A 24,791-nucleotide genomic window follows, 5' to 3' on the forward strand; every position below is an offset into this window, starting at 1 on the left:
TAGGTTTGAATCATGATTCAATATTTTTGTAGACAGAACAGTTCAGTCTTTTCTCTACTACTGTTTTTGTTAATTAATATAGTACTATAGTAGAACATATTTTGATCAAAGGTAACTGAAATAAACAGGTCAGTGAACTTGCAAATAGTATTTTCTTTTAGCAACCTGCACCTGCCATGAGATGAGAGGATAACAAGGTGGCATCGCGACCGCCATAAAAATGTACATAGAGACTATGAGGAAAACATCGCCAAGGTAAAACATCATGTCTTGTTGAGTTGAGTTGAAAACCAATTCATATTAAAGCTAGTTCCGCAGGGTTTCCAAAATGGTAAAGATAAAAGAAGACACATGTTTTTTACTTGGCTGCAGCAACCAAGGCAGACCTGGCGTGTGTGAAAGTAGAAATGATAGCTCCAAGCTGCAGTTTGTCGTTGCATCCAAAACTCAATCTGTACCTTTAAACCCATAAAAACAGACACAAAAAGCTAAAGACTCCCTCTACTTCAGGTATTCACAACCAAAAAATCCACACAAGTTTGACAAAACAAAAATATACTAACTCGATGTCTGCCAAATCGTCTATCAGTTGAACTCTGTCATGTGAAGGCATCTTGATCTTAAAAACAAACCTGTTGGAGAAACAAAACTTAGTTGGTTCACAGACGCATACAGTAGAATCAGCAAAGAACCAAGTATGTCACTCACATGGTAACCTCTCTGACGATATCAACAATCGCAAGTCCTTTTCTCGTCTTCATTTCTGATATTTCTGCACAGAGTAAGGTAGCAATCAAGAAGAGCCAGGACAAAAATATGGAATCAGTTAAATTTAGTAAGTTATGGCTCACATACTTTTGTAGCTTTCAGCAAATGATTGATTTAGAAGCCAATGAGATATCTGCTCAATGTCCTTTGGCAATGGGTTTCCTGTGCAGAGGTAAACCTCTTCCTCTGTAATTTTCACTGACGCCATATGCGTTGACTGCAAAATGTTCATGGCTTTTCTCATGTCTCCATTGCTCAGCCGTACAAGAGCCGCCAAACCACTCTCACTCACATCAAGCCTAGTCCAATTACAGAAAAAGAAGCACAATTAGCAAAGAGACAGGGTGGAGACAACACACACAACTAACAAATAGTTTTGAAGATTGAAATAGCTTTTATTCCCTCACCCTTCAGCTTCTATAACATGTTTAAGACGTTGACTCACATGAAGAGGATCAAGAGGGGCAAATCTAAATCGGGTACATCTGGACTGTAAAGCTGGGATGATCTTGTTGACATGGTTTCCGATGAGCGCAAACCTAGTACTCTTTGTGTACTTCTCAATCACTAGCAAAAAAAAAGAAAGAATACTTAAACATAACAAAAGACAACCGAGTATATGAAGCCTTACCTCTACGCAAAGCAAACTGAGCATCTTTTGTCATGGCATCTGCTTCGTCTAGCAGAACCAACTTCACCGAAGATTTTCCTCTGCAATCATCAATTCAATTATTAGTATTTTTATCATCCACAACAAACTTGCAACACAAAATGATATCTTACTCTTCTACTCAGCATGATGCTACAGCTTAACATAGGTAAAGCCATAACAATACATTTCATATCCAAATGCTCATTATTATAATAAACAAACCACAAAAAAAGCAAAAAAAAAAAAGAAAAAAAAGGGAAACTCACAAAGAGAAGCTCTGAGTGCTAGCGAAATCTTGAATCTGCTGCCTCACAACATCAATGCCTCTATCATCCGAAGCGTTGAGTTCAAGAATCATATTACGGTACTTGGGGCCATAAAGTTTCCTGGCAACGGCTAAAATGGTGGATGTTTTGCCTGTACCGGGAGGACCATAGAGCAGAAGATGAGGCAACTTGTTCTCATTGGTCAACCTATCAACTGTTTCACAAAAGCAAAAACAAAAGCTTCACTGAGCAACGAAGGTAAGAAACAAAAGCCTCAGGCATAATCAGAGGCAAACCCATTTCAAAAGACTCAATTTTTAGACCACTATCCTCTGAAGCCCTAAAACTTGGGGGAAGAAACCCTAGGTGATGAAATTCAAGAGAGAGTGTGTGAGCTCAATTACTCGTAGCAACAATGTCACGATGTGCTGCGACGTCGTCTAGCGATTGAGGACGGTACTTCTCGACCCAAGGCGTCGCCTTGCTCTGCGGCGGAGCACCGAAGCCGCCGGCGACGTCTTTCGGTTTGCGAGGATGATTCTCGTCTACGTCGATGTCCATCGCCGATGTGATCTCAGTCATCTTCGCCGGAGATTTTTTTCGGAATCTCTAAGCTCAGCGCCTCCTTTCACTCTTTTCGATTTCGCTGATGGCGCCAAGCTCTAGACTTTTGACGCTTTCTTCCTCCGCCATTGTCTCTACTACTCTCTTCGTTATAGTTACAATTTTACCCTCAGGAAATGAGGTCGTGTTAGGGCTATTTTGGTAAACTTACAACTCACTCAAAAGTCAAATAGATGCTTCCGGCTTATTTTTTTCCCCTTTATTAATCACCACCCTATGTAGCATCTCTCACTCAATAGCTTGCAATGTTCAACTCGCAAAGGCCGAGTGTTTGTGCAATATGAAAGGCCTAATATGCTTGTCTGAACACTCTTCTTTATAAGACAATTGATTGTTTGGTCCTAAAGATTTTGCATAGTTACAACATTTCGAAGAAAATGATTTCTAGAAATCTTTAATATGACAAAGAATACCGCATGAATGGATCTCATACGGAGCTTCAAGGTGATGACGTGAATCCTCCTAAAATTACATGGTATTATTAGTTGTAATATTGCATATATAATATTTTTCGTAGTTTATAATAGCATAACTAATAAAAAAAATTGAATAGTTTTTTTTTCACCCAAACTGATAGTAATTCAAAGTTGGAACACAAGTTTTGATACAAATGCTGATGGGTATCATGGAACCCCTAGAAACAAAATGTAATGCTCCAACCGCTAACCGTTAATGGTAGGTAGAGCTGGGCAAAAAACCTGAATCCAAAAAATTGAACTGAATTCAATCTGGAAACGTAATACCTATTCTGAACCGAAATTGGTTAGATCTCTAACAGAATACCTAAATATCAATAAGTTAAAATCATAATAGATAGCATAACAAAAGGATATCAATACATACCATAAACCTATTGTTCTCATATTATGAATATTTAATGTATTAAATACAATAATCAAAACATAAAACCCAAGCAGACCACCTGCTAACTGACCTAAGCAATGTCATCCTAATAAATCGATCCAATGAACGAGTTCCGTGTTGATGGAATCGTTCATCCCTTCCTTATATCCTACTTTGGCAAGAATTGTCTGAAGCAATTTAACAACACTTTCTACTCTGAGTTTCCTATGGCCAAGAGGACTGGTGTCCATATCAAAATTAATACATTCGAGTCTTGAATGAACCCCTTAAAAGGACTTTATCCAACCTCTCATAAGCATCTAAAACTCTCTTTTCAATCTCTTTCGTCTTGAATCGAATTATCAAATTAGCCCAGCGGATTACGACCATGTAACAATACACCTAATAACACAAAAACCTAAGTGAAATTATAATAGAATGAAGCATATACATACTTTAAATACACAAGCAAAACAAACTTACATTAATCATATATTGCATGAGAGAAGTAAACCATGGTATGGAAATGGAACGGTCTTGAAATCTTGACTTCGGTTATCGACATGGTCATTACATGTTTTACCAAACTTTTTTTATTTCTAAGGATGAAAAGAGATATTAACATGCATTAGTGATATCAATCAAGATTAGTTCAAAATGACACTATACCTCTTCGAGTTTAGTTGAAACTTTCAATTCTTGCACATAAGCAGACGTGTGTGAATCTAGTTTTATCCAACGCAGTGTTCTAGGGTGAGTACACAGAGAGTCAAACAAATGAATTGGAGAAGAGCAATAGCACTATAAAACAACAATATAATGAATTATTTTGTTGACTTATCGAAATTTAATACTTAAATACAAAATGATTTGATACTTACTTGTTTGCAAGTGTTCTTTGCCTTAGTCTGAGAAAGAGCCCATATATAACCGTACGGATCTAATATTTTAGCTTGAATTCCTCTAGCTCCTTCTTCAATTGAGATCAACCATGAGTAATCTAATGCATTCTCATGTCTAAGTTCTATTTCAGAGTTATTATCATTGTTAAGAGCTAATGTTTTGACTTCATCAACATTCACTATCACTTCAAGCCTGATTATAGTTTCCCTTTCATTAGTCAAAGATGTATAGTGATTAGATTAAACAAAAAAAAAAGATAACAAAAATAATGAAAAAGAAAGAAATAACATACCTAGATGGATCTTTTACTCCTTCGGAAATGACAAGAATAGTGTCAGCTAAAAATAGCTCGACATATAGAGAAAATAAAAAGCTTTCTTTATAACTGTTCCAAAAGCTTCCACATAATAGTTTGTAGATTTTTTTAACTTTCCAGGATTAACAAATAAATGCTGCTTTAACTTCTTCTGAAAATGAGAATAGAAGCAAAATCGACGTCCTGAACTATGATAACAAGTTCTTAGAAGTCAAATGATTTGCTCATAAAAGAGAGTCAAATGACATACATCCGATTGTAAGAATTAAGAGAATGTGAAATGAAGAACCATCGATTCTTAAACTATATTCTTTACATAAATATTCCTAAAAAATCAAAGAATTTTCATTGACAATGAACTTGTACAAGGTTTGTCCTTAGTACTCACCACATACAAAAAATGTGTGTAGCTTATTGTTTAATTATTAATATACACATTTGTGTGAATTTTTCTTGACAAGAAAAGAGTATGAATCAACAGGAAATCCATAGATTTACATGTTATTTGGTTCATTACATAAAGTAAGATCTATATGTTATAAACTGTCACACACTTTTGTCTTAGAACACAATGACAACAATTTAAACATAAAACTAAGGGTGTGACTGGTGACCAAGGGAATGAGAAGGAACATTCAATTCCTTATGATTTTCTTAAAAATACACCATTCATGAGGAATTAATTTTTTTTTCTATTCTTTATCATTCTTTTTTTTGTAAAGAATAACAAAGCAAAATTATTCTTCATTATTTTTGAGGAGCAACAATCATTCCTACTCATTTCTTTAATTTTATTCCTCTTCGTTCCTTTTTTATTTGTTCATAGTGTTCTTCAAATGGTCACCAGTCACACCAGTCACACTCTAAGTGTATTAGTAGTGTGACTAAGTGTATTAGTATTATTCAGTATAGAGATCATTTTGCCATTATGAAAACATACAATATTGAAAAAATGAAGAGGAACTATGTCGATGTGTTAGACATGATTTACAGATGTGTTGTCATAATTATGATATATTGACATTTTAACTAAACATTCCAAAAACTTAAAATAATTTAATAAAAATTGTAGTGTAAAATTTAACTTCAAAACCTTCAATAATAATGCCATTTGGAGAATTATCAAAATCAAACCTCCATTTACATTCTCTACATATTTAGTCAGTCATTTACAAAATTCAATTGATTTTGAATGTTGACCCAATATTCTTACCAAAATGGACAATAAATTATTAATCAGAAACGGCCACATCTTCTTACAAGATTTTTTTCAAATCCTCATTAATATGATTTTCACTGCTGTTTAAAGAAGTAAATAATGAAATATTAAATAGTCTTTCGTTCTATGGTCAAGAGTCAATTAAAACAAAATCCTTCATCCCCTTTTACAAAAAAGGTAATTAAAATCCAATGACTAAGTGTACCCAATTAAAACTCGACGCGTGGATATATGACCACTTAGAATCCAGCATTTTCGTGTAATTTCATTAATGACTAGAGCTATATATATGTTCTCGTTTAGACACAAGCATAACATTCATACAAACGTTGGTACAGTAGAGAGGGAGAAGGGAAAACGATAATGGCGTTTAAGGGTTTCGCGTTGTTTTCGATCGTGGTCTTATCTATTTTTGCTTCGTCAAGAAGCGAAGAGACGGAGACGAAGGAGTTCGTCTTGACTCTAGACCACTCTAACTTTACCGAAACCATCAACAAGCATGACTTCATCGTCGTCGAGTTCTACGCCCCATGGTAAGATCTGAACCTTTTTGAACTGTTGACATAGATCGTGTCTCGAAACCCTATGTTTCATTTGGTAACCCTATGTTTTACTATTCTTTTAGGTGTGGCCACTGCAAGAGCCTTGCTCCTGAGGTAAACATATTGGCTGTTAAATATTGACTATATTAAGAAAAAATTGTTAGTGTTTATGTAAATATGATTTATAAAAAAAAAAAGATTTATAATTTTAATAGTAATATCTGTAAAAACATTTAGCATTATTTATGAAATGTTATTGATAAATATATTGATTAAGTGTATATATTGTTAAATAATAATTAAATTTTAAAATATGAAACTTCCGATTTACAAATGATTTTAGTAAAATTATGATTGATTATATTCAAAATTTTATGAATATATATTGACTAAAATTTTCCTTCACCAAAATTAATGGTATATGGCTAGATTCATGACTAAAGTTTGGTGATATTTGATAACAGTACGAGAAGGCTGCATCAGAGTTGAGTACCCATAACCCTCCCCTCGTTCTTGCCAAGATTGATGCTAGTGAGGAATCAAACAAAGGCATTGCAAGCGAGTACAAGATTCAGGGCTTCCCCACTATCAAGATTCTGAGAAATGGAGGAAAGTCTATTCAAGATTACAACGGACCTCGTGAAGCTCCCGGTATTGTCTCTTATGTCAAGAAGCAAAGTGGACCTGCTTCAGCTGAGATTAAGACAGCTGCTGATGCTGCTGAGGTTGTCGGTGAAAAGAATGTTGTTGCTGTAAGTGCCTCGCATGTCATTCCCTTTTTTAAGAATGTTTTATTAAGCGTTGCAGCTAGGATTAATCTATACATATTAACCACCAATATTTTGGCAGTTTTACACGAATGCTGCATCTTTATGATGTCCAAGACTGGCTCTAATTTAATCTAAGTAATTGTCTATTTATGTTGTCTTAGGTTGGCGTGTTCCCTAAGTTATCCGGTGAGGAGTTTGATTCTTTCATAGCCCTTGCTGAGAAACTGCGCGGTGACTATGATTTTGCACACACTTTGGATGCCAAGCTTCTTCCTCGTGGAGACTCATCAGTGACAGGACCTGTCGTGAGGCTATTCAAGCCTTTCGATGAACCGTTTGTTGATTCCAAGGTACAAAGGGACACTTGTATTGTACGTTACATCAATTAAATAACGTTTCATGCTGTTTAACTGATCTAGAAATCTTGAAAATAGGACTTCAATGGGGAAGATCTAGAGAAGTTTATCAAAGAGTTAAGCATTCCACTTGTCACTGTCTTTGACAGTGATCCAAGCAACCGCCCATATGTTGCATCATTCTTTGACAGCTCTGCCACTAAGGTAACTTGTTATGTTTGGTTCTAGCTTTTGCATTGCTCTTAATTTTTAAACTCGTTTACGATCTTTTGGTTTTGATTGGTTATAGTAATATTTTGAAATTCAGGTAATGATGTTTGTTAACTTCACTGGAGAATCAGCTGAATCTCTAAAATCAAAGTTCCGTAAAGTTGCTACATCTTACAAAGGACAAGGTCTTTCTTTCCTTGTTGGTGATGCTGAGGGCGGCAAAGGCGCCTTGGAGGTTAACTATTACATTATTTGTCTATATCAATCATTTTCTTATGCTATAAGTTACACATCACTAAGCATAGTTTGTTCCTTGGTATAACAGTACTTTGGAGTAGAAGAGAGCCAAGTTCCCCTTGTCATTATCCAGACTCCTGATAGCAAGAAGTACTTGAAAGCAAACGTTGTGGTTGAGGAGATTGAATCGTGGATGAAGGACTTTAAGGTTTGTTTCATTCTCTTTACACACATTCTTGTGAGTTTTAGGCATAATAGCTACGTAGAATCAACATAACCTAACGTAAAGAACACGTTTTCTTCAGGACGGGAAAGTTGCTGTCTTCAAAAAATCTCAACCTATTCCAGCTGAGAACAACGAACCAGTGAAGGTTGTTGTAGCTGAGACCCTTGACGATATAGTGTTGAAGTCTGGAAAGAATGGTGAGCACATTTATAAACTGTAGTAGTGTTTTTTTTTTATTTCTTGCAAAACAAAAACTGATACAAAACATCAATTTTATCTGTCAGTCTTGATCGAATTCTATGCACCATGGTGTGGACATTGCCAAAAAATTGCCCCTATCTTGGACGAAGTGGCTTTGGCGTTCAAGAATGACCCAAGTGTGATCATAGCAAAACTAGTAAGCTTGATCTATGTTTCTTCTTGTTGTTCTGCATGTTATCTCAACTTTGATTTGTCCTAAACACAAATGTATGTTGGTGTGTAGGACGCAACCGCAAATGATATCCCAAGTGAACCCTTTGATGTGAAAGGTTTCCCGACCATTTACTTCAGATCAGTGAGTGGAACCGTTGTAGCGTACGAAGGAAACAGGACAAAGGAAGACTTCATAAGTTTCATTGAGAAGAACAAGCCAACAACTTCTCATGTTGAAGATACTACTAGTAGTACTAAAACTGAGGAACCTAAGAAGATTGATGCATCGGATACAAAGGACGAGCTGTAAAAGTCTTGTTTATTTTTGAAATTTGAGTAGGAGCTTTATTCTTCTTCTCCATATATCCATCAGAGTTTTTTCTTATAAAATAAAAAATTTAGTCTTTTCTGCTTTACTCTTTCAGTCATTGGAAATTTGGAACTAACTAGTAACAAAAGTTACGATCAAATAAAACCTATTATGACAATTTCGGTAGTTTTGAAGTCTCTCCCATTAAAACTAATGAAATAAGAGAAGTTTCTCTCTTAAAAATGGTTGAGAAACTTGTATGAGATTTGTCTATATGTCACTATTCTAGATTTCCTTTTATTTAAAGTAATGTTAATAGTGTGAGCTTGTACTAAAATAGCTGATGCTCTTAATCATTTTGGAGGCAAAAGTAAACCTATCAGCGATGAAATTTATCAGTTTACTGTTAGCAAAAGAATGAAATGAACATAAAAGATGGAGTAGTCTGCTGCATTAGCGCAATCATGAAAAAAATAGTGGAAGATCATTAAGAGCACCTCCAACGGGACATATTAAATTCTAAACACACATATATATATATATATATAATAGGGAAAATTCCATGTAAATACATAAACTGTTTATCTATTGCCGTTTTAATACACCACATATTTGTGTTACCATAAATATACACCAATTATTTTGGATGCCCATTTCAATACTCTAACCATTACCCTTGTACCCAGTTTACCATCCTTCTTTGACTTTGTCTAACGACACATATTACGGTGTTAAAATCTGGTTAGAAACTAATCGTGGTTAATTATACTTAACTACACTTATTATTATCCTAGTAACCATATTGAGTCTCGACAGTCTTAAGATAATTACAAAATCCCCAGTTCAAAAACCCTAAAAGATTTCCACTTCGCAAACCAAAATCAAAGAAGATTAATGAAGCAAATTTTGTCGTGTGAAGGAGGTTTGTAGTTTAATATCAAACAAATCAAACGAAATGAGGTAAGAATCTTAATATCTTTTGCTTTTTTTTTCAATGTTCTTGTTGTCGTCTCGTACGACTCCGACTTTCATTTTTTTTTCTCATGAATCATGATTGCAGTCACAGCGAACCTTTCATGAAGATGCACATTACTTATGGAGGGTTGATGTCGCTTGAAGAGAATAAGTTCTCTTATTCTGGTGGAAGGTTGGCGAAGGATTATCGCATAGATCCAGATTTGATGACTTGGTCAATTTTCCAGGAATTCACAGAAAAACAAGGAGTTGCAAATGGCGTGGAGAAAATTTGGTATAGACTACCGAGTGAGAACATTTCAGCTGCAAGACGCATATACAAAGACAAGGACAACGAGATCAGAAAGATGTGTTCAAAAGTAGCAGAAGTGGGTGAAGTTTATGTGTACATCGAGCATGGTTTGTCTCCACCAATTATGGGTAATGCTTCTGATATAGAAGCACATTTGGCTGGTGGAGATGATGGTGAAGATGCTGATAATGAAAAAGAAGATGAAGAAGAAGAAGAAGAGGTTTCTGATGGTGAGTTAGGTCCAGAAGAAAACAATGATGATGAGGTTGGTAATGATGAAAATAGAGAGTCTGAAAGTGAATATGAGAATGGAAATGCTGGTGAAGAGCATGTTAATGAAAGAGATGGTCAGCCATCTGAAGATGAAGCTGAAATTGTAGGTGATGGAGCTGTACTAGATGCTAGATTAAAAAAATTGTTTGCAAGTGCTGAAGAGGAAGCAATGAAAGTGTACGATACTACTCATGTATGTGGTGAGTCTAGCTCAGATAGTGAAAATGAAGAGGAGAATGTAACTGGGGTTTGTGAATATCTGGATTCTCCAGTTGATACTGATGAAGAGTGGGAAAACTTTAAGAACAAAGATGGTAGACGCACGTGTAGGAAAGGAAAAAGAAGCGTGACTAACTATGACAACCCACCATACTTGTGGCTAATGCAGACGTTTAACAACGGAGACGCGTTCAAAGATCAATTGTTGAGGTATGTTCTGAAAAATCAGTATGATGTGAAGCTTAATAGGTGGGACTCTACAAAACAAGCAGCAATATGCACTGAGCCAAAATGCGATTGGAGAATATATTGCTCTGTGGAGAAACCTATCAGAAAATGGAAGGTTAAAGTCTATGAAGACAAGCACAATCACGTGCCTACGGGAAGAGCAAGGATGCTAAAACAAGGAACTATTGCCAAGTTGTTTAAAGAGGAAGCAAGAAGAAGCCCTGACATAAGAAGTGCATACATTAAGGATGAGTTGATACACATGTACAACGTGTCGGTTTCAATTTATAAGTGCAGAAAAGCAAGAAGAATTGCATTAGATATGGTGTTGGAAAATCAGAAGCAACAATTTTCGAAGTTGTGGGACTATGAAGCCGAGTTATTGTGATCTAACAAGGACACTACTACAGAGATTGTGACTGTCGAGAAGGATGGTAAACAAGTATTTGATCGCTTCTATGTCTGTTTTGAACCTCTTAGAAGAACTTGGAAGAGATCTTGTCGTCCTTTGATAGGTTTAGATGGTGCTTTTTTAAAGTGGGAATTGAAGGGAGAGATATTATCAGCAGTTGGCAGGGATGCAGAAAATAGAATTTATCCTATAGCTTGGGCTGTTCTAAGGGGCGAAGACAAGGATTCATGGGAATGGTTCATTAAAAAATTGAAAACGACTTGGATTTAGGCTTAGGAGATGGATACTCTTTTCACCCAGACAAGCAAAATGTATGGATATTAACTCCTAGTACATCTTGTAAAATATGGTAGTAAACTGTTTTAAGCACCATGAAATGTATATTCGTTTGCAGGGTTTACAAATTGCTCTTGCTACTGTTCTCCCAAATGCTGAGCATAGGGTATGTTCAAGGCATGTGTATGGAATTTGGAAGAAAAAGTTTGGGGATCTTGACTATAAGCCTTTCTTCTGGAAAGTGGCATATAGTTACACTAAAGGAGAGTATAAACTGCACATGGATGAGCTGCTTTTATATGACAGAGAGGCGTATGATGCATTGTTGGCTGCAGAACCAGAACATTGGTGTCAAGCTTTCTTCTCAAAAACTGGAAGGTCGGCTAATTGCAACAACCTTTCAGAAAGCTTCAACCGGACCATCAAAAAGGCTAGAGAATTGCCTTTTATTAATATGTTGGAAACCATCAGAAGACAAGCCATGATGCGTATTTCTCGTAGGTTTAAGAGGGCAGACAAGTACATAATGCAGTTCCCGCAAAGAATAGCATATGTGTTGGAGATGAATAGAAAAAACAGCAAAGACTTCCAAATCATGGTAAGTAGTGATAACTTGTATGAGGTTTTAGTGCATGATTTAAGTCATGAGGTCAGTCTGAGAATGGGAACGTGTGCTTGTGGGCGTTGGGACCTAGTTGGTATACCTTGCAACCATGCAATTTGTGCCATCAATGACATTCGTTGAAAACCAGAAGAGTAAGTCAAATTTGCTTTCAAAACTCTGATAAATTAGCGTATGATGTTAAGTACTATAAAATTTTGATGTATGTTGTCAGTTACTAGAAAATCTGAATTGTGTTTGGTTTTCCATATTTGCAGGTATGTTGTTAACTACTATAAAACTCCAGTGTGGATAGACACATATAGGGACAACATCAAACCAGTCAATGGGGAGCTCTATTGGAATAAAACTGGTAAGGGACCCATTGGTGTTCCTGGATTTAGAAAGATGCCAGGACGTCCTAAGAAAAAGAGAATTACACCAGCTCGTGAGTCTCAATCAAAGCCCAATATAACAACTCGTGGTAGGAGGACTATCACTTGTAGTAATTGCAAACAGGTTGGACATAACAAAGGGACTTGTAAGAATCAATCATCTGTGGTTGAAGGTCCAAAACGATAACGTGGAAGACCTCAGAAGATACCTGTGAGTGTAACTATTTCCCTCGACTACTTCGAATTGTCATGTTATCTTACGGTTTTTTTCTCAAACATTTAAGGTTGATGGTGAAAGCTACCCGTCTCCTCCACCTAAAAGACAGAAAAACTAAGTCTCAAGCTTCCATTTCAGTGCCTCAATCCCAACCTGCATCATCTACTGCATCTGGTGCGACCTCTACGTTTCCAACATCATCTAGTGCACCACCTGCTTCAGCTACGGGACCTCGACGTTGCCGACCACCAGGACGAGGTCAAGGTCGTCCACCAGTCCGAAGACAGCCATCGGATCCCTAAGGGAGTTGGTATTTACACATGTCCTTTCACAAATCGAGTATTTGATGTGAGAGGAAGCAGAGCACGAGATCTTGGACAATCTCAGGGACCACGCCAACTCTAGTTTATTATCATGCTATCTTTTGGATCCTTCTAGTTTTTAGACTTTGACTATCTAAATTATGATTTTCTTTTCTTATTTGCGTTAAGATTCTTTTCGGTTCGTAGACTGAATTTAGCATTTCTTCCATCTATGACAATTACTTTGGCTTAACATTTATTTTGTTTATATAATATCAATAGCTAACACCACTTGTTAAATTTAAATTAAATATTCTCATAAGAATAATAAAGTTAATTTTGATTCGAGAATTTTTTTTTCCAGATTTATCAGTGTAACCATAGTTAGAAAGTTAACCACACTACTAATAGTGTGAATAGTGCTGTTAGTCAAAGTCAGTGATAGGTTGTATACTGTATACACGATCAACATTTAGAGTATTGAAATGAGTAAACAAATTAATTGGTGTATATTTGTGGTAACCCAACCCAAATGTTTTAAGAAATTTTGTGTTCGTTTTCCACAAGTTATAGATTCCACAATTACATATATATATATATATATATATATATATATATGATATATACATATATACATACACATGTATATGTGTTTAGGAGTCTAATGGCTAGAATCCCCCATTGGAGATGCTCTGATACTTGCACAAAATATTTCAAAAAGACATTTTATATACTTTCTTATATTTTCACCTTTTTGAAAATTATTTTTCAACTTATTTTCACTTAACTAAGAAACAACGAATCTCACGAGATTTTGTATGACACTGCTGAGATGTACTATGTCATATGAAACATAGTACTATAGCGATAAAGTTCACAACCAGGGCCGGCTCAAGGTATTAGTGGACCTCAAGGTATTAGTGGACCTTTGGACAAAAATAAAATTTTAGTTTATTTTTACATGTATTTATAGACAATTTAAAATTTTGGATCCCTATCCCTATTTTTTATTTTTTAATTATACAGGGGTATCATTGCCCTACAGAAGTGGCCTAGACTAGTCACGTGTTACCACGTATCGGTCTCCTGTTCCTGGCAATGCTGAAATGTTAATTTCTCAGTGGCCGGAATTCGAACCCTGATGGTTTTACCGTATTGGGCTTTTACCTTTAAGTTAATCACCACCAGACCACAAGTCATGATTTCTATTCCTAATTATTTAAAATAAATTTAGAATCCTCTTTAATATTATTTTTGTTAAAAAATGTTCACGCTCCGGAGCCCATGATCCCTTGCCCTATATCCTAAGGGCATTTCCAACTCCACTCTATTTTCCCATCTAAAATAGAGTTTAAAGTAAAAATACTCCGATGGTACTCTATTTTTTACTCTATAATAGTGTAAACCTATTTTTCACTCTATATATAGAGTAATTTTTTTTATCTTTTGTTCATCACTCTATTTTTCACTATAAAATAGAGTAACATTGGAGCAACATCTACTGTATTTTAGAAGAAAAAATAGAGTAAATCATTAGAGATGGTTAAGCCGGCGCTGTTCACAACCAAATCTTCTTAAAATCAAACAAGTACATGATTCAGTCATTCAAGTTCCTTTATAGCTTAAAGTGGTATCGTGAATTCGTGATTCACGTGGTTGTCGTGGACCAGCTAAGTACCTGAATGATTAGAAAAAATATTGTATGATCACGATTCACCACCATTTTACATATAGTCTTGTGTCGTCATCATTTTTCGTTTCTTTAAATGGTTAGAAAAATATTAAAATTTGCAAATGGGACTATACATATATTGATTCCATTATGACCCCCCCGGTTAGAATTTGGAAATAATCTCTGGTTGAATTCTATACTGTATATAAATTATGTAGGCTCCAACTGATAACTTTTTTTGGAACAAAAAAACAAATAAGAAATTAATGTATACAAATAAAATAATAGAATTGAAAAGGAATGTCTGTTTCTTTCAAAATTAAAAAAAAAATAATTTTATTCTATATTTGTCTACAAAAAATGAAAAAGAATAAAGAAAAAAAATTATTCTTTGCGATTGGTGATTTTTGTTAGGAATGGTAAAGAATTCAATGTTCTTCTTCATTACTCGGTCACCATTCAAAGTCATAATTTTAAACACTTTAAAAAAATAAAAATATGGATTTCTTGCAACAAAAGATGGACTAGTTTTCAAAATTTATAGAATTTTAAGATTTTTATTTCCTTTATTTCTTTCAATAAACTTTTGGTACAAAAATAAATATTTAGGTAATGTGATGGACTTAGTTAAGAATTCCCTTCCTTCTTTTGGTGATGGTCCATACTCCACTCCATGGTTCCACTAACATCAAATCTTGACATATCTTTCTTAAATATATGAGTATGTATTGTTCTAAAAAAACAAAAAACAAATGTGTATGTACAGATATTATCATTTCGATAATCTCCAACAATAAATAAATAAAATATTGGCCATACTTCGTAGTCGGGTGGAGCCAGTTGGTCATCAAATAAAAACTCGAAACACTTGTCTTTGGCTTCTGTTCTTTTTCCCTATAAAATGGCAACAAGTATGAACGTTACAACCACACTCACAAAGAAAACAAACTCTTCTTTCAATCTTATAACCACAAACAATAATGTCAAACCATCTTCAAGACCCCTTACCCAATTACCCTAAGCCAGTTTTAACCAAAGAGGAGAAAGAAATCGACGAGAAAATGGTGAGCTTGCAAGCAGAGAGTATCGTCAACACCGTGGCTTTCCCCATGGTTCTCAAAGCTGCCTTGGAGCTTGGCGTCATTGACAAGATCGCTGCAGCAGGCAACAACATGTGGCTCTCACCGTATGAGATAGCCCGTAGTCTCCCAAACAAACCCACCAACCCGGAGGCGCCAGTGTTGCTTGACCGGATGCTGCGGTTACTCGTCAGCCACTCGATCTTGAAGTGCCGTATGATAGAATGTAAAGAAAATGGCCGAATCGGAAATATGGAGATGGTATATGCAACCGAACCGGTTTGCAAGTACTTCTTGAAAGATAGTGATGGTTCTGGTTCTCTTGGTTCTCTGTTTATGTTGCTCCACACCGAAGTGTTTTTCAAGACTTGGTACGTACTTCATTATTCTGTAAATGAGTTAAACCGAGTTGGTTCGGTCCTCACCAATACAACGAATGTTCTTTATAAACATGTTTGAGATTTAGGGAGTTATAGGCGATTTATTAAAAATTTTAACTAAAAACTTAAAAAAATAAATTCGGGGGCTAACATTTTTAAAATTTTTTTATGCCTATGTAGTTTTCTTGAAACATTTTGGGTGGCCTGAGACACATGTTTCATTCGAGTTTGTCCATGACAGGCCCTGTTAAACCAATCATAAATGCACATATGCATATTACTTTCTTTTTCTTTATTCACAGGACAAATCTTAAAGATGTGATACTAGAAGGAAGAGATGCATTTAGCTCTGCCCACGGAATGCAAATTTTTGAATACATTAATTCAGATAGACAATTTGCTGAAGTGTTTGATCGTGCCATGTCAGAACCTTCCATCATGATTTTGAAGAAGGTTCTAGAAGTTTACAAAGGATTCGAAGACGTTAACACTTTGGTGGATGTTGGAGGAGGAAGTGGCACTACATTAGGTCTAGTCACTTCCAAGTATCCTCATATTAAGGGAGTTAATTTTGACATACCTCATGTTTTAACCAATGCTCCATCTTATCCAGGTACAAAAACTACTTAATAAATTTGATTAAGATATATGATGAAATGCCTCTCAAAACTTTTATTTGTTTTTGTTTAATTTTTCCAATTATAGGAGTGGAGCATGTCTCTGGAGACATGTTTATAGAAGTTCCCAAAGGAGATGCATTATTTATGAAAGTAACTATATATATGAATATAAAACTTGATATCTTTGAGTTTTGATAGTCTAATATCTCTAATATAATGTTGTTAATTTGTTGATAGTGGATACTACATGATTGGTCGGACGAACTTTGTATAAAGCTTCTAAAAAATTGTTGGAAGAGCCTACCGGAAAATGGAAAAGTAATCATTGTAGATTTGATTACACCAACAGAACCAAAGAGTGGTGACTTTTCCTCTAACTATATGTTTGGTATGGACATGTTGATGCTAACACAATGCTCAGGTGGTAAAGAGAGATCGTTTTCGCAGTTGGAGAATTTAGCATTTGGTTCAGGTTTTATTCGGTGTGAAGTTGTTTGTGGTGTCCATTCATATTCTGTTATCGAATTCCACAAATAGATTTGGAATCTACGAAAAGAAATGATGGGCCAACTGAATAAATGATGAGGATTGGTGCTTATTTTAATGATTTTTATTGCATGTAACATAGTTTTATGGTGTTGGCTTGCTCAATTTTCTTTTCAGTCTGTGGTGTTTGCCAAGTATTAACGGAGTGTAATGACTCTGATTGGTATGAAAGTGTGTTTGCATCATGTTTGCAATTAAAAGATTGTGTCCTATGCTTAAACTTTTGTTGGGAAATCATGCTCCTTGCCTAAAATCATTTTAAATTATTTAAGCAAATGGATACGAAAGATTCTTATTTTAGTTTCTTTTTTGAAGGTTTTCAAAATGATGTCACTTAAAAATCGATTACACATTTACAATACTAAATTGAACATGTATACTTGTGTTAATACAACCCCTTTCCTGTTCTCTGGTGAAAAAGGAAGTGGAGGGTAGAGATGGACAAAATATATGTAAATTTTGATTCAATTGGTTACTCCTTTCTATTCGAACTGAAATCTGGATGTTTGTAACCTCACACAGACAATCAAATACTAATATTTAATATCCGCAAAAAATGAAGCAAATCACAGATACTAATTTTTTTAGTAATCATATACTATCTGATTTGTTATATGTATATTTTATACATATATTTAAAGAATGATATATATATATATATATTATATAATTATTCTATTTTATGTAAGTTTTAATATTTTTAATAAAATAATATTATTTTTTATTAGCATTGAATTTTTATTTGTTTGTAATTTTAATTGTATTTTTATGGATCGAATCGGATATATGGTTAAAAATATAAAAAATATCTGATATCTAGATCCCAAATATCCATGTAGCTACAAATCAAATTGGATTCTGATTTTTTTGGGCGAAATGGATTAAAATCATGAATATCTCTAAAACACTTGGATATTCGATTCGTGCTCACCACGATTGGAGAGGGTAGATGCAGTCTTCGTGCGTTTTGAGTTGTATTTGACTTCACCTACACGCGTCTTAATACATGTCACTAAGTGTCAACTGAGAACCTTGACTACAACATGTGCTTATTGATTTGTGATCTACTTCACGTTTCCTACCAACAACAAGAACAAATGACAAACCATCTACCTGGGTCAGGCCCAGACTTTGCTTGCAGGTTTTGGTCTCGACATTAGTTCAAGATGCTAATCACTCGGTCTGTTTTTTAGTTCTAGTCTAGGTAGTCTCGGGTTGTCCTAACTCGATCACTTTTGGATCATTGCTTAGAAATTCATAGGTTTTTGATAGGTTGGTGCCATAGAGTGTCATCATCGGTTTGCTGGTTTCGTACTAAGGATAAGCGTCGTCAGTTCCTAGTTCCTGCTGTATTCAAAACGTCTTCGGGGAACAGGGCTCGTCTGAAGCGTTGTCAGGAGACTATGGTCTGTGTTTTATGGTGTCGTCGATTCCCTAGCTCTTTATGCGACTGAAGATCAGATTTTAGCATTGAAACTGCTCCTTTTTAATCCTATACGTTGTTGTTTACCACTTTTTCATCATTTTGGGTCTCAGAGAACTAATGTCCCGACTTTCATTTTCACTATGAATATCTACAATTTAGCACAAAAACAAGTTGTTGATTTAGACGCCAAATATACTCATATGTTTATATGGTAGTTAAGTGGTGTTTTATTGACCATCATATGGACCTACTTACCATATTATGGGGGTTAGATGACACATTAAAATTATTAGTTTCTACGTTAAATTATATACATAAATCTCATTTTATATAAACGGTTGAACCGGAAAGACCGAAAGGGTATATGCCATGGCGAAGCTACATGGAGTAAGGGTAGGGATGTTCAGTCCGGATATCGGTTCGGTTTAGGTTCGTTTTTTTCGGTTTTTTGGTTTTTCGGTTAGTAAAATGCAACTACCATTCTAAATCAATATTTAATTCGGTTCGGTTTATATACTGTCGGTTTTCGGTTTATTTGGTTTTATACCAAAAAATATAATTATTTAGTTTGTGATCATATTCTATGATTTTAGAGTCATGTTGTCAACACTGTCATTTATTAGAAAAATATTATATGTTTAAATAAAAGAACAAAAAAAAAAAAAAAAACGCTTCTACCATCTAAAAAAATAATCAAATCAAAGCTCAAAATTTTGAAAAAAAAAACAGAAACACCAAAGAAAAGTTTTTCTATTCTTCCATATTTAGTGTTCATCAAAGTCATGTTGCTTCGATTGAACACGAAACTCTTTTAGTTTATAGATAAGAAAAAAATTGTGAAGAATTTCCACTAATTGTTGTCCATCAAATTTATAGTCTTTACTTCAATTTAGTCAATGCTAAAATGAAGCAAAAAGATCGAAAAAGAAGACTAAGAAAATAAGAAGTCTCGGTTGCGATGAATTGTTACTTAATTATAGTTCAAGTTTTTTACAAATTAGGGCTTCTTTATTACTGTAAAAAAAGATGGTACTAGTTATTAACAAAAAAAATAACTTATATAACAAATAGATTTTCATTCGTCGTTATAAATTATATACATATTTACATGTTTCTACCTTTGATCGGTTTTGTTCGGTTTATTCGATTTAATCGGTTATAAACCAAACCATATCCAAATTCTACGGTTTTTATAAAATTACATTCATTCGGTTTGTATGGTATATACCAAAACAACACCATATTGTCTATTTCGGTTTGGTTCGGTTCGGTATGGTTCGGTTTTACCATATTGAATAGTCCTAAGTAAGGGTGTAGCAGTTGTCCAATATAATATTTTTAAATTCAGTGTAATCTATATTATAATGATTGAGGTTTTGCTCTTTCCTTAGGGTGTTCACTTCAGCATTTCATTTATTTTGATGGGATCCATCTTTATACTTTTTTAATATATTATCTATTAGTAAAAACTTATAATAAATATCACTTAGCGCAGCGGTTTACACATCTTATTAAAAAATGCTAACAACCCGAGTTCGAAACAGAACCCATGGGTGTTTTGCATGTTTTTACAATTAAGTTTAATTAAAGTCAATTATGACTTTTATAAGTCGTCTTCCTCTTTAGACTTTTAGGTTTTCTGCAATATTGACTCCGACGTCTCATAATTTTTCACGAGTTATATATCAATTTCTTCGTTTTTTCCCATTTTCTTGAAAACATCATGAATCGTTTTATATACTATTTTATTATAGGATGAAACGAATAAAAATTATTTTTTTTAGAATCCCGATTTTCGGATCGGATCAGTCTAAATCGTCACTGTTGGTGCCCGGGTTACGTTTTCCCGGCCCTCGGCGATGAGTTTTCGAACATGGCTGTGTAATGAATTAATGGTTGTTGGGTCATTTTAATTAACTCGCCGCCTATCGCACTCAGTTTCCACATAAGCCTTAAAAGGTAAGACTGATGCGTCAGACATACCCAAAGAAGCCTCCTAATCGTCTATTCTTTTTCACCGTCTTTAAGCTAGGGCCTAGGGTTCTCCCACTTTGTCGCTTAACTCTCACCTCCTTTGATAAACCATTACACTCTAAACCGCTCCATTCAGTGTCGCTTATCATTGAAACTCTTTAAATTGATAGAATTTCATAGTCCTACTGAAAACTTGATTAATATAACTTTTCTTTGTTGTTTGTTCTACTTTCCGAAGTTGTCCACTAAGACCTGTACGCCATGGAAGGATTCACTAATTTCCCAGACTTCAAATCTGAATTAGAACACATTGGTAGTTTCAAGGAGGAGGTGAACAAAATCGTTTACACAGCCGACAACTACAAGAACAACCAATGAAAAAGAAACACAGCTTCTTGGACGAACTAAAAGAGTTCGCCTTGACCATATTTATAGGGTTATGTATATTCTCTTGCTTTATGTCTAATAAAAAGTTTCACTATTGTTTGGGGTTTCTAAACTGTAGTAGATAATTATTTTCTTATACTTGCACAGCTTGCGAATTTACTTGATAGCTAATAAGGATGACAATTAGTCAGCGTATCAGATGTTGAATCTCAGCGTATATGTGGGTCTCTGTCCAACATATTCATGGGAAATATGTTACTAGATGTCGGATTCATGAAGATAAACCAGTAACTCTTTTAGACGTCCACACATAAGATATGAAATATCAACACATAAGAAATCACCGGTTATTCTCATATCAACCTAATCAATCTATTATAATATAGAGATTATATACAACAAGAAAAACAAAAGTTTAAAAAAAAAATATCATATATAAGACTACACAATGCATCAATAACATATCTGGCTTGCGCAGGGGCTATGCCCCTAGTTCTTATAAGAATTCAGTGATGCCTCTCTTTTTATTTTATACTTATGTTAGTAGTTTTCATTTCTGCCCTGCATCTTTTTGTTTATACTTATGCTAGTAGTTTCATTTCTGCCCTGGATAAAAACAAGGTCTAAATCCGCCAATGGCCCATATGCAGCCTTTTGAGTATGTACATCAATGTATGTTTTCATATGTACGGTTTAGTTCGTCAAATCCATTCTTTAGTCTTATGCATATTCTTCATTCTTTGACTAGATTGGTTCATCGGTACTAGGGCGAAGAGTTTATTTTGGCATCACTACAAAAAAGATGATACCAAAATAGAAAATAAATGATGTTAAACAGTGTTTTTTTTTGTAGTGCATAGAGGTGAATGAAGTAGTAGATGAGGGTGATAGAATTATTGCAATGATATATATCATGTATTTGAGTAGCTTTATAATTTTGTTTCATTCTCTTCACCCACATTCTCGTGAATCTTTTCTGTAGAAGAGCTACAGAGTACCAATATAACCTAACCTAAAGAACACGTTTCCTTTAGGAGGGAAAGTTGAGCACAAAAAATCTCAACATATTCCAGCTGAAAGCAACGAACCAGTGAAGGTTGTTGTAGCTGAGAGCCTTGACGACATAGTTTTTAAGTATGGAAAGAACGGTGACACATTTTAGAACTCTTAATCCCCTGTATATTAACTGATGATCATTTAAAAAGTTGTAACCTTAAATTTGTAATAATTAAAAAGAATTCATGCTTAGATGTCACTTAATTAGAATGACAATTTAGATTACGTGACAGCTTAAGAATCAATTGAAAAAATGTTGGTCCAAAATCCAATTACTAGGAAACATTATATTAACCCAAAATATAAAAAGTGTGCATTCTTTCCTTAATTAAAAGCTATGGAATTACCTAATATGATTAACATATTTATAACAATTAATGGTTATGAATAATAAAGATTTGATAACAATTTTTGCATCTTTTCTCTTTTTTTAATTTTATATTATTAAAAGAAATTAAACAATCACATTAACCATATAATAAAAAATATTTTTTTTTCTTATATGTTACATTTTGAATTTTTAAAAACGACTTTAAATTACAAAAATGCTAAAAATCCATTTGAAAATGTTGTGATCACTGGCTTTTTTTTTGTTATAACAAGATACAAATGATCATACAATCGTATTAATATGAATTTTTATTTAATATATATTCATATTAAATTATATATATCGTTTAAATTAAACTAGTACCATTTAAAAAGAAATGTTAATTTTGAAATTTGCCTAAAACCGATATGAACCATCATCATTTTCTTAAATGAGCCTAGAAAATTTTTTAATGATTAACTAAATAGGTCACGTACATAGTAAAATGTTTTTTGGTTTAAAAATTTTTGCATACCCAAAATAATATAAACCATCATCATTTTCGTTTAAAATTTTGTCACAATAAAAATATAGGGTTGGACAAAATATATGAATAAAAAAAACCAAACCAAGGCCAATCCAAAGAATAATAGAACTGAACTTTAATCAAAATTTGTTAGATATCCGAACTGGTTAAAAATTTTGGTAACTAGAGAACCACCGAACCCGATCCAAACCATAATATTTTAGGTATCCAATATATCCGAACAAGATTTATATACTTAAATATATTAATTATTTTTAAATTTAATATCTAAAAGAATATACAAAATATATAAGAAGTTTTTAAGTTGTCCAAAATACTTAGAAACTAGAAGAAGACCTTGCGCATGGTAAATTTATATGAAAATTATTTAAGAAATATCGTAAGGAAAATAAAATTTATATTATTGATCGAATAAATATTTTTGGCCCTTAAATAAAATTTTAAAATATTTTTTGTTAATTGCATAATTTGTTTACTAACGAACTGATCCCATTTTTAAAAATATTTTTAATCAAAAAAATTATTTAATGCATAAAAACCTAACGTTTATGCCAAAGAAACTCATGTCTACTATTTGGTTACAATGAAACTATGTCAGCTCGGTTTTATATCATGATTTAGAAATTTAAAAGTTAATTATGGTTATGAGAAGTTTACGTTGACGTGGCAATCCTATCTATCTTTGATATTTTTCTCCTTTTTGTGTCATTTTGGTTATTGTTCGATATAAACATTGATTTTTGAGTTTATTCTCATTTCTTTCTTTTATTTTGGCCTGAGATTTAAAAAATGTTTAATATTCAAAATTATTAAAGAGATATACACTTAGATTAAGATATGCGCCTTGTGCAGAATAAATATTTTATATTTATTACTTATTTTATATTTTTCTACATATTATGAAATAATAAAATAATAATTATATATTAAATAACTAAAAAGTCAGTTACTATTATGTAATAAATTGGTTTTCACGTATAAATTAAATGACTGCTCTTGTTTATTCACAATCATTTTAGGATAAATAAATCAAAACAATCAATCTTATCTATCGTATATGATATATAATTAAATTTAAACGATATAAAGTATATATATATATGTATATATATTAACATAAACACATATTAAAATAAAATTATTTATTTAAAAGATTTTATTATCGTTGAATCTTATTATAGAAAAAAAATTAAACATTGATCACAAAAGTTTATGTGAGTTTTTTAACAGTTTTAGTAATTTATACTCGTTTTGAAAAATTCAAACTACAACATATACAAAAAATCTAAAATTTTAATATATGATTAATGTAATTGTGTAATTTATTTTAATAATTAATAACTAAACAAAAATGATAGAAAGTATACAAATTATTAGGAAATCTTCATTATTTAAAATCATTATTTACTATATATATCATAATCACATTAGGTAATTCCGTAGGTTTTATTTAAGGAAATAATATACAATACATTTCAATTTGATAAATGAATGGTCTATAATAGACATACTATATAATATAACATTCCTTAACAATTTAATTTTGAACTAACAAAATTCTCCATTGTTAACATTCCAATTACGGGACAACTCAGCATAATATTTTTTTAATTAGTACAAACTACAAGTTTTGAACTTTTTTAAATGTTTTTCTATTAATATATAGGGGATGTTAAACCATTGATCATTATTTTTTTACATAATAATTTTAATTGTTTTAGTAATTTTGTCGTTTTTTTAAATTCAAAATATAACATATACGAAAAAAATCTATATTTTAATTTTATATATGATTTTATTGTTTAATTTATTTTAATAATATAAAATTAAACATAAACTGTGGATGAGATATAAATTGTTATCAAATCTTTATTATTAGAATCATTAATTGTCATATATATATTAGTTATATTTGGTAATCCCGTAGGTTTTATTTAAGGAAAGAAAA

General features: G+C 33.3%; 5 protein-coding genes across 5 annotated transcripts; 4 read left to right on the forward strand and 1 right to left on the reverse strand.

The window, feature by feature from the left end:
* Nucleotides 1-87: 87 nt before the first annotated feature.
* LOC106324839 (replication factor C subunit 5) lies at nucleotides 88-2,377 on the reverse strand. The gene is made up of 8 exons (XM_013762828.1): nucleotides 2,091-2,377; nucleotides 1,687-1,900; nucleotides 1,400-1,479; nucleotides 1,176-1,335; nucleotides 856-1,067; nucleotides 709-772; nucleotides 564-632; nucleotides 88-458 (listed from the first exon to the last, which is right to left on the reverse strand). Exons 1-8 carry the CDS (start codon nucleotides 2,266-2,268, stop codon nucleotides 359-361), a joined length of 1,077 nt encoding a protein of 358 aa, XP_013618282.1. The 5' UTR covers nucleotides 2,269-2,377; the 3' UTR covers nucleotides 88-358.
* A 3,536-nt stretch (nucleotides 2,378-5,913) lies between these two features.
* Nucleotides 5,914-8,750, forward strand: LOC106325540 (protein disulfide isomerase-like 1-2). The gene is made up of 10 exons (XM_013763585.1): nucleotides 5,914-6,124; nucleotides 6,217-6,247; nucleotides 6,598-6,885; nucleotides 7,065-7,253; nucleotides 7,338-7,463; nucleotides 7,567-7,704; nucleotides 7,795-7,914; nucleotides 8,012-8,129; nucleotides 8,217-8,329; nucleotides 8,417-8,750. Exons 1-10 carry the CDS (start codon nucleotides 5,955-5,957, stop codon nucleotides 8,654-8,656), a joined length of 1,533 nt encoding a protein of 510 aa, XP_013619039.1. The 5' UTR covers nucleotides 5,914-5,954; the 3' UTR covers nucleotides 8,657-8,750.
* Nucleotides 8,751-9,492: 742 nt separating this feature from the next.
* LOC106323085 lies at nucleotides 9,493-11,298 on the forward strand. The gene is made up of 2 exons (XM_013761254.1): nucleotides 9,493-9,616; nucleotides 9,717-11,298. Exons 1-2 carry the CDS (start codon nucleotides 9,612-9,614, stop codon nucleotides 11,029-11,031), a joined length of 1,320 nt encoding a protein of 439 aa, XP_013616708.1. The 5' UTR covers nucleotides 9,493-9,611; the 3' UTR covers nucleotides 11,032-11,298.
* Nucleotides 11,299-11,380: 82 nt separating this feature from the next.
* LOC106323086 lies at nucleotides 11,381-13,123 on the forward strand. Its single transcript, XM_013761256.1, has 4 exons — nucleotides 11,381-11,929; nucleotides 12,027-12,087; nucleotides 12,211-12,538; nucleotides 12,612-13,123. The coding sequence occupies exons 1-3, from the start codon at nucleotides 11,402-11,404 to the stop codon at nucleotides 12,246-12,248; spliced, it is 627 nt and encodes a 208-aa protein (XP_013616710.1). The 5' UTR covers nucleotides 11,381-11,401; the 3' UTR covers nucleotides 12,249-12,538; nucleotides 12,612-13,123.
* Nucleotides 13,124-15,498: 2,375 nt separating this feature from the next.
* On the forward strand, nucleotides 15,499-17,363 carry LOC106322876 (caffeic acid 3-O-methyltransferase-like). Its single transcript, XM_013761023.1, has 4 exons — nucleotides 15,499-15,968; nucleotides 16,280-16,590; nucleotides 16,683-16,747; nucleotides 16,835-17,363. The coding sequence occupies exons 1-4, from the start codon at nucleotides 15,499-15,501 to the stop codon at nucleotides 17,132-17,134; spliced, it is 1,146 nt and encodes a 381-aa protein (XP_013616477.1). The 3' UTR covers nucleotides 17,135-17,363.
* Nucleotides 17,364-24,791: the final 7,428 nt, after the last annotated feature.

This window comes from Brassica oleracea, chromosome C2, assembly GCF_000695525.1.
Source record: "Brassica oleracea var. oleracea cultivar TO1000 chromosome C2, BOL, whole genome shotgun sequence".
Lineage (NCBI taxonomy): Eukaryota > Viridiplantae > Streptophyta > Magnoliopsida > Brassicales > Brassicaceae > Brassica > Brassica oleracea.

Bases quoted from the DNA above. Each gene is read 5' to 3' on its own strand.
- LOC106323086 (XM_013761256.1), top strand. From the start codon at position 11,402: ATGGTAGTAAACTGTTTTAAGCACCATGAAATGTATATTCGTTTGCAG. The intron at 11,930-12,026 runs GTAAGTAGTGAT...GTTGGGACCTAG, and splicing joins GCAAAGACTTCCAAATCATG to TTGGTATACCTTGCAACCAT. The intron at 12,088-12,210 runs GTAAGTCAAATT...CCATATTTGCAG, and splicing joins ATTCGTTGAAAACCAGAAGA to GTATGTTGTTAACTACTATA.
- LOC106322876 (XM_013761023.1), top strand. From the start codon at position 15,499: ATGTCAAACCATCTTCAAGACCCCTTACCCAATTACCCTAAGCCAGTT. The intron at 15,969-16,279 runs GTACGTACTTCA...CTTTATTCACAG, and splicing joins GAAGTGTTTTTCAAGACTTG to GACAAATCTTAAAGATGTGA. The intron at 16,591-16,682 runs GTACAAAAACTA...TTCCAATTATAG, and splicing joins CAATGCTCCATCTTATCCAG to GAGTGGAGCATGTCTCTGGA.
- LOC106325540 (XM_013763585.1), top strand. From the start codon at position 5,955: ATGGCGTTTAAGGGTTTCGCGTTGTTTTCGATCGTGGTCTTATCTATT. The intron at 6,248-6,597 runs GTAAACATATTG...ATTTGATAACAG, and splicing joins GCAAGAGCCTTGCTCCTGAG to TACGAGAAGGCTGCATCAGA. The intron at 8,130-8,216 runs GTGAGCACATTT...TTTATCTGTCAG, and splicing joins GTTGAAGTCTGGAAAGAATG to TCTTGATCGAATTCTATGCA.
- LOC106324839 (XM_013762828.1), bottom strand. From the start codon at position 2,268: ATGACTGAGATCACATCGGCGATGGACATCGACGTAGACGAGAATCAT. The intron at 1,336-1,399 runs GTAAGGCTTCAT...TTTTTTTGCTAG, and splicing joins TCAGTTTGCTTTGCGTAGAG to TGATTGAGAAGTACACAAAG. The intron at 633-708 runs GTGAGTGACATA...TTTCTCCAACAG, and splicing joins ATCGTCAGAGAGGTTACCAT to GTTTGTTTTTAAGATCAAGA.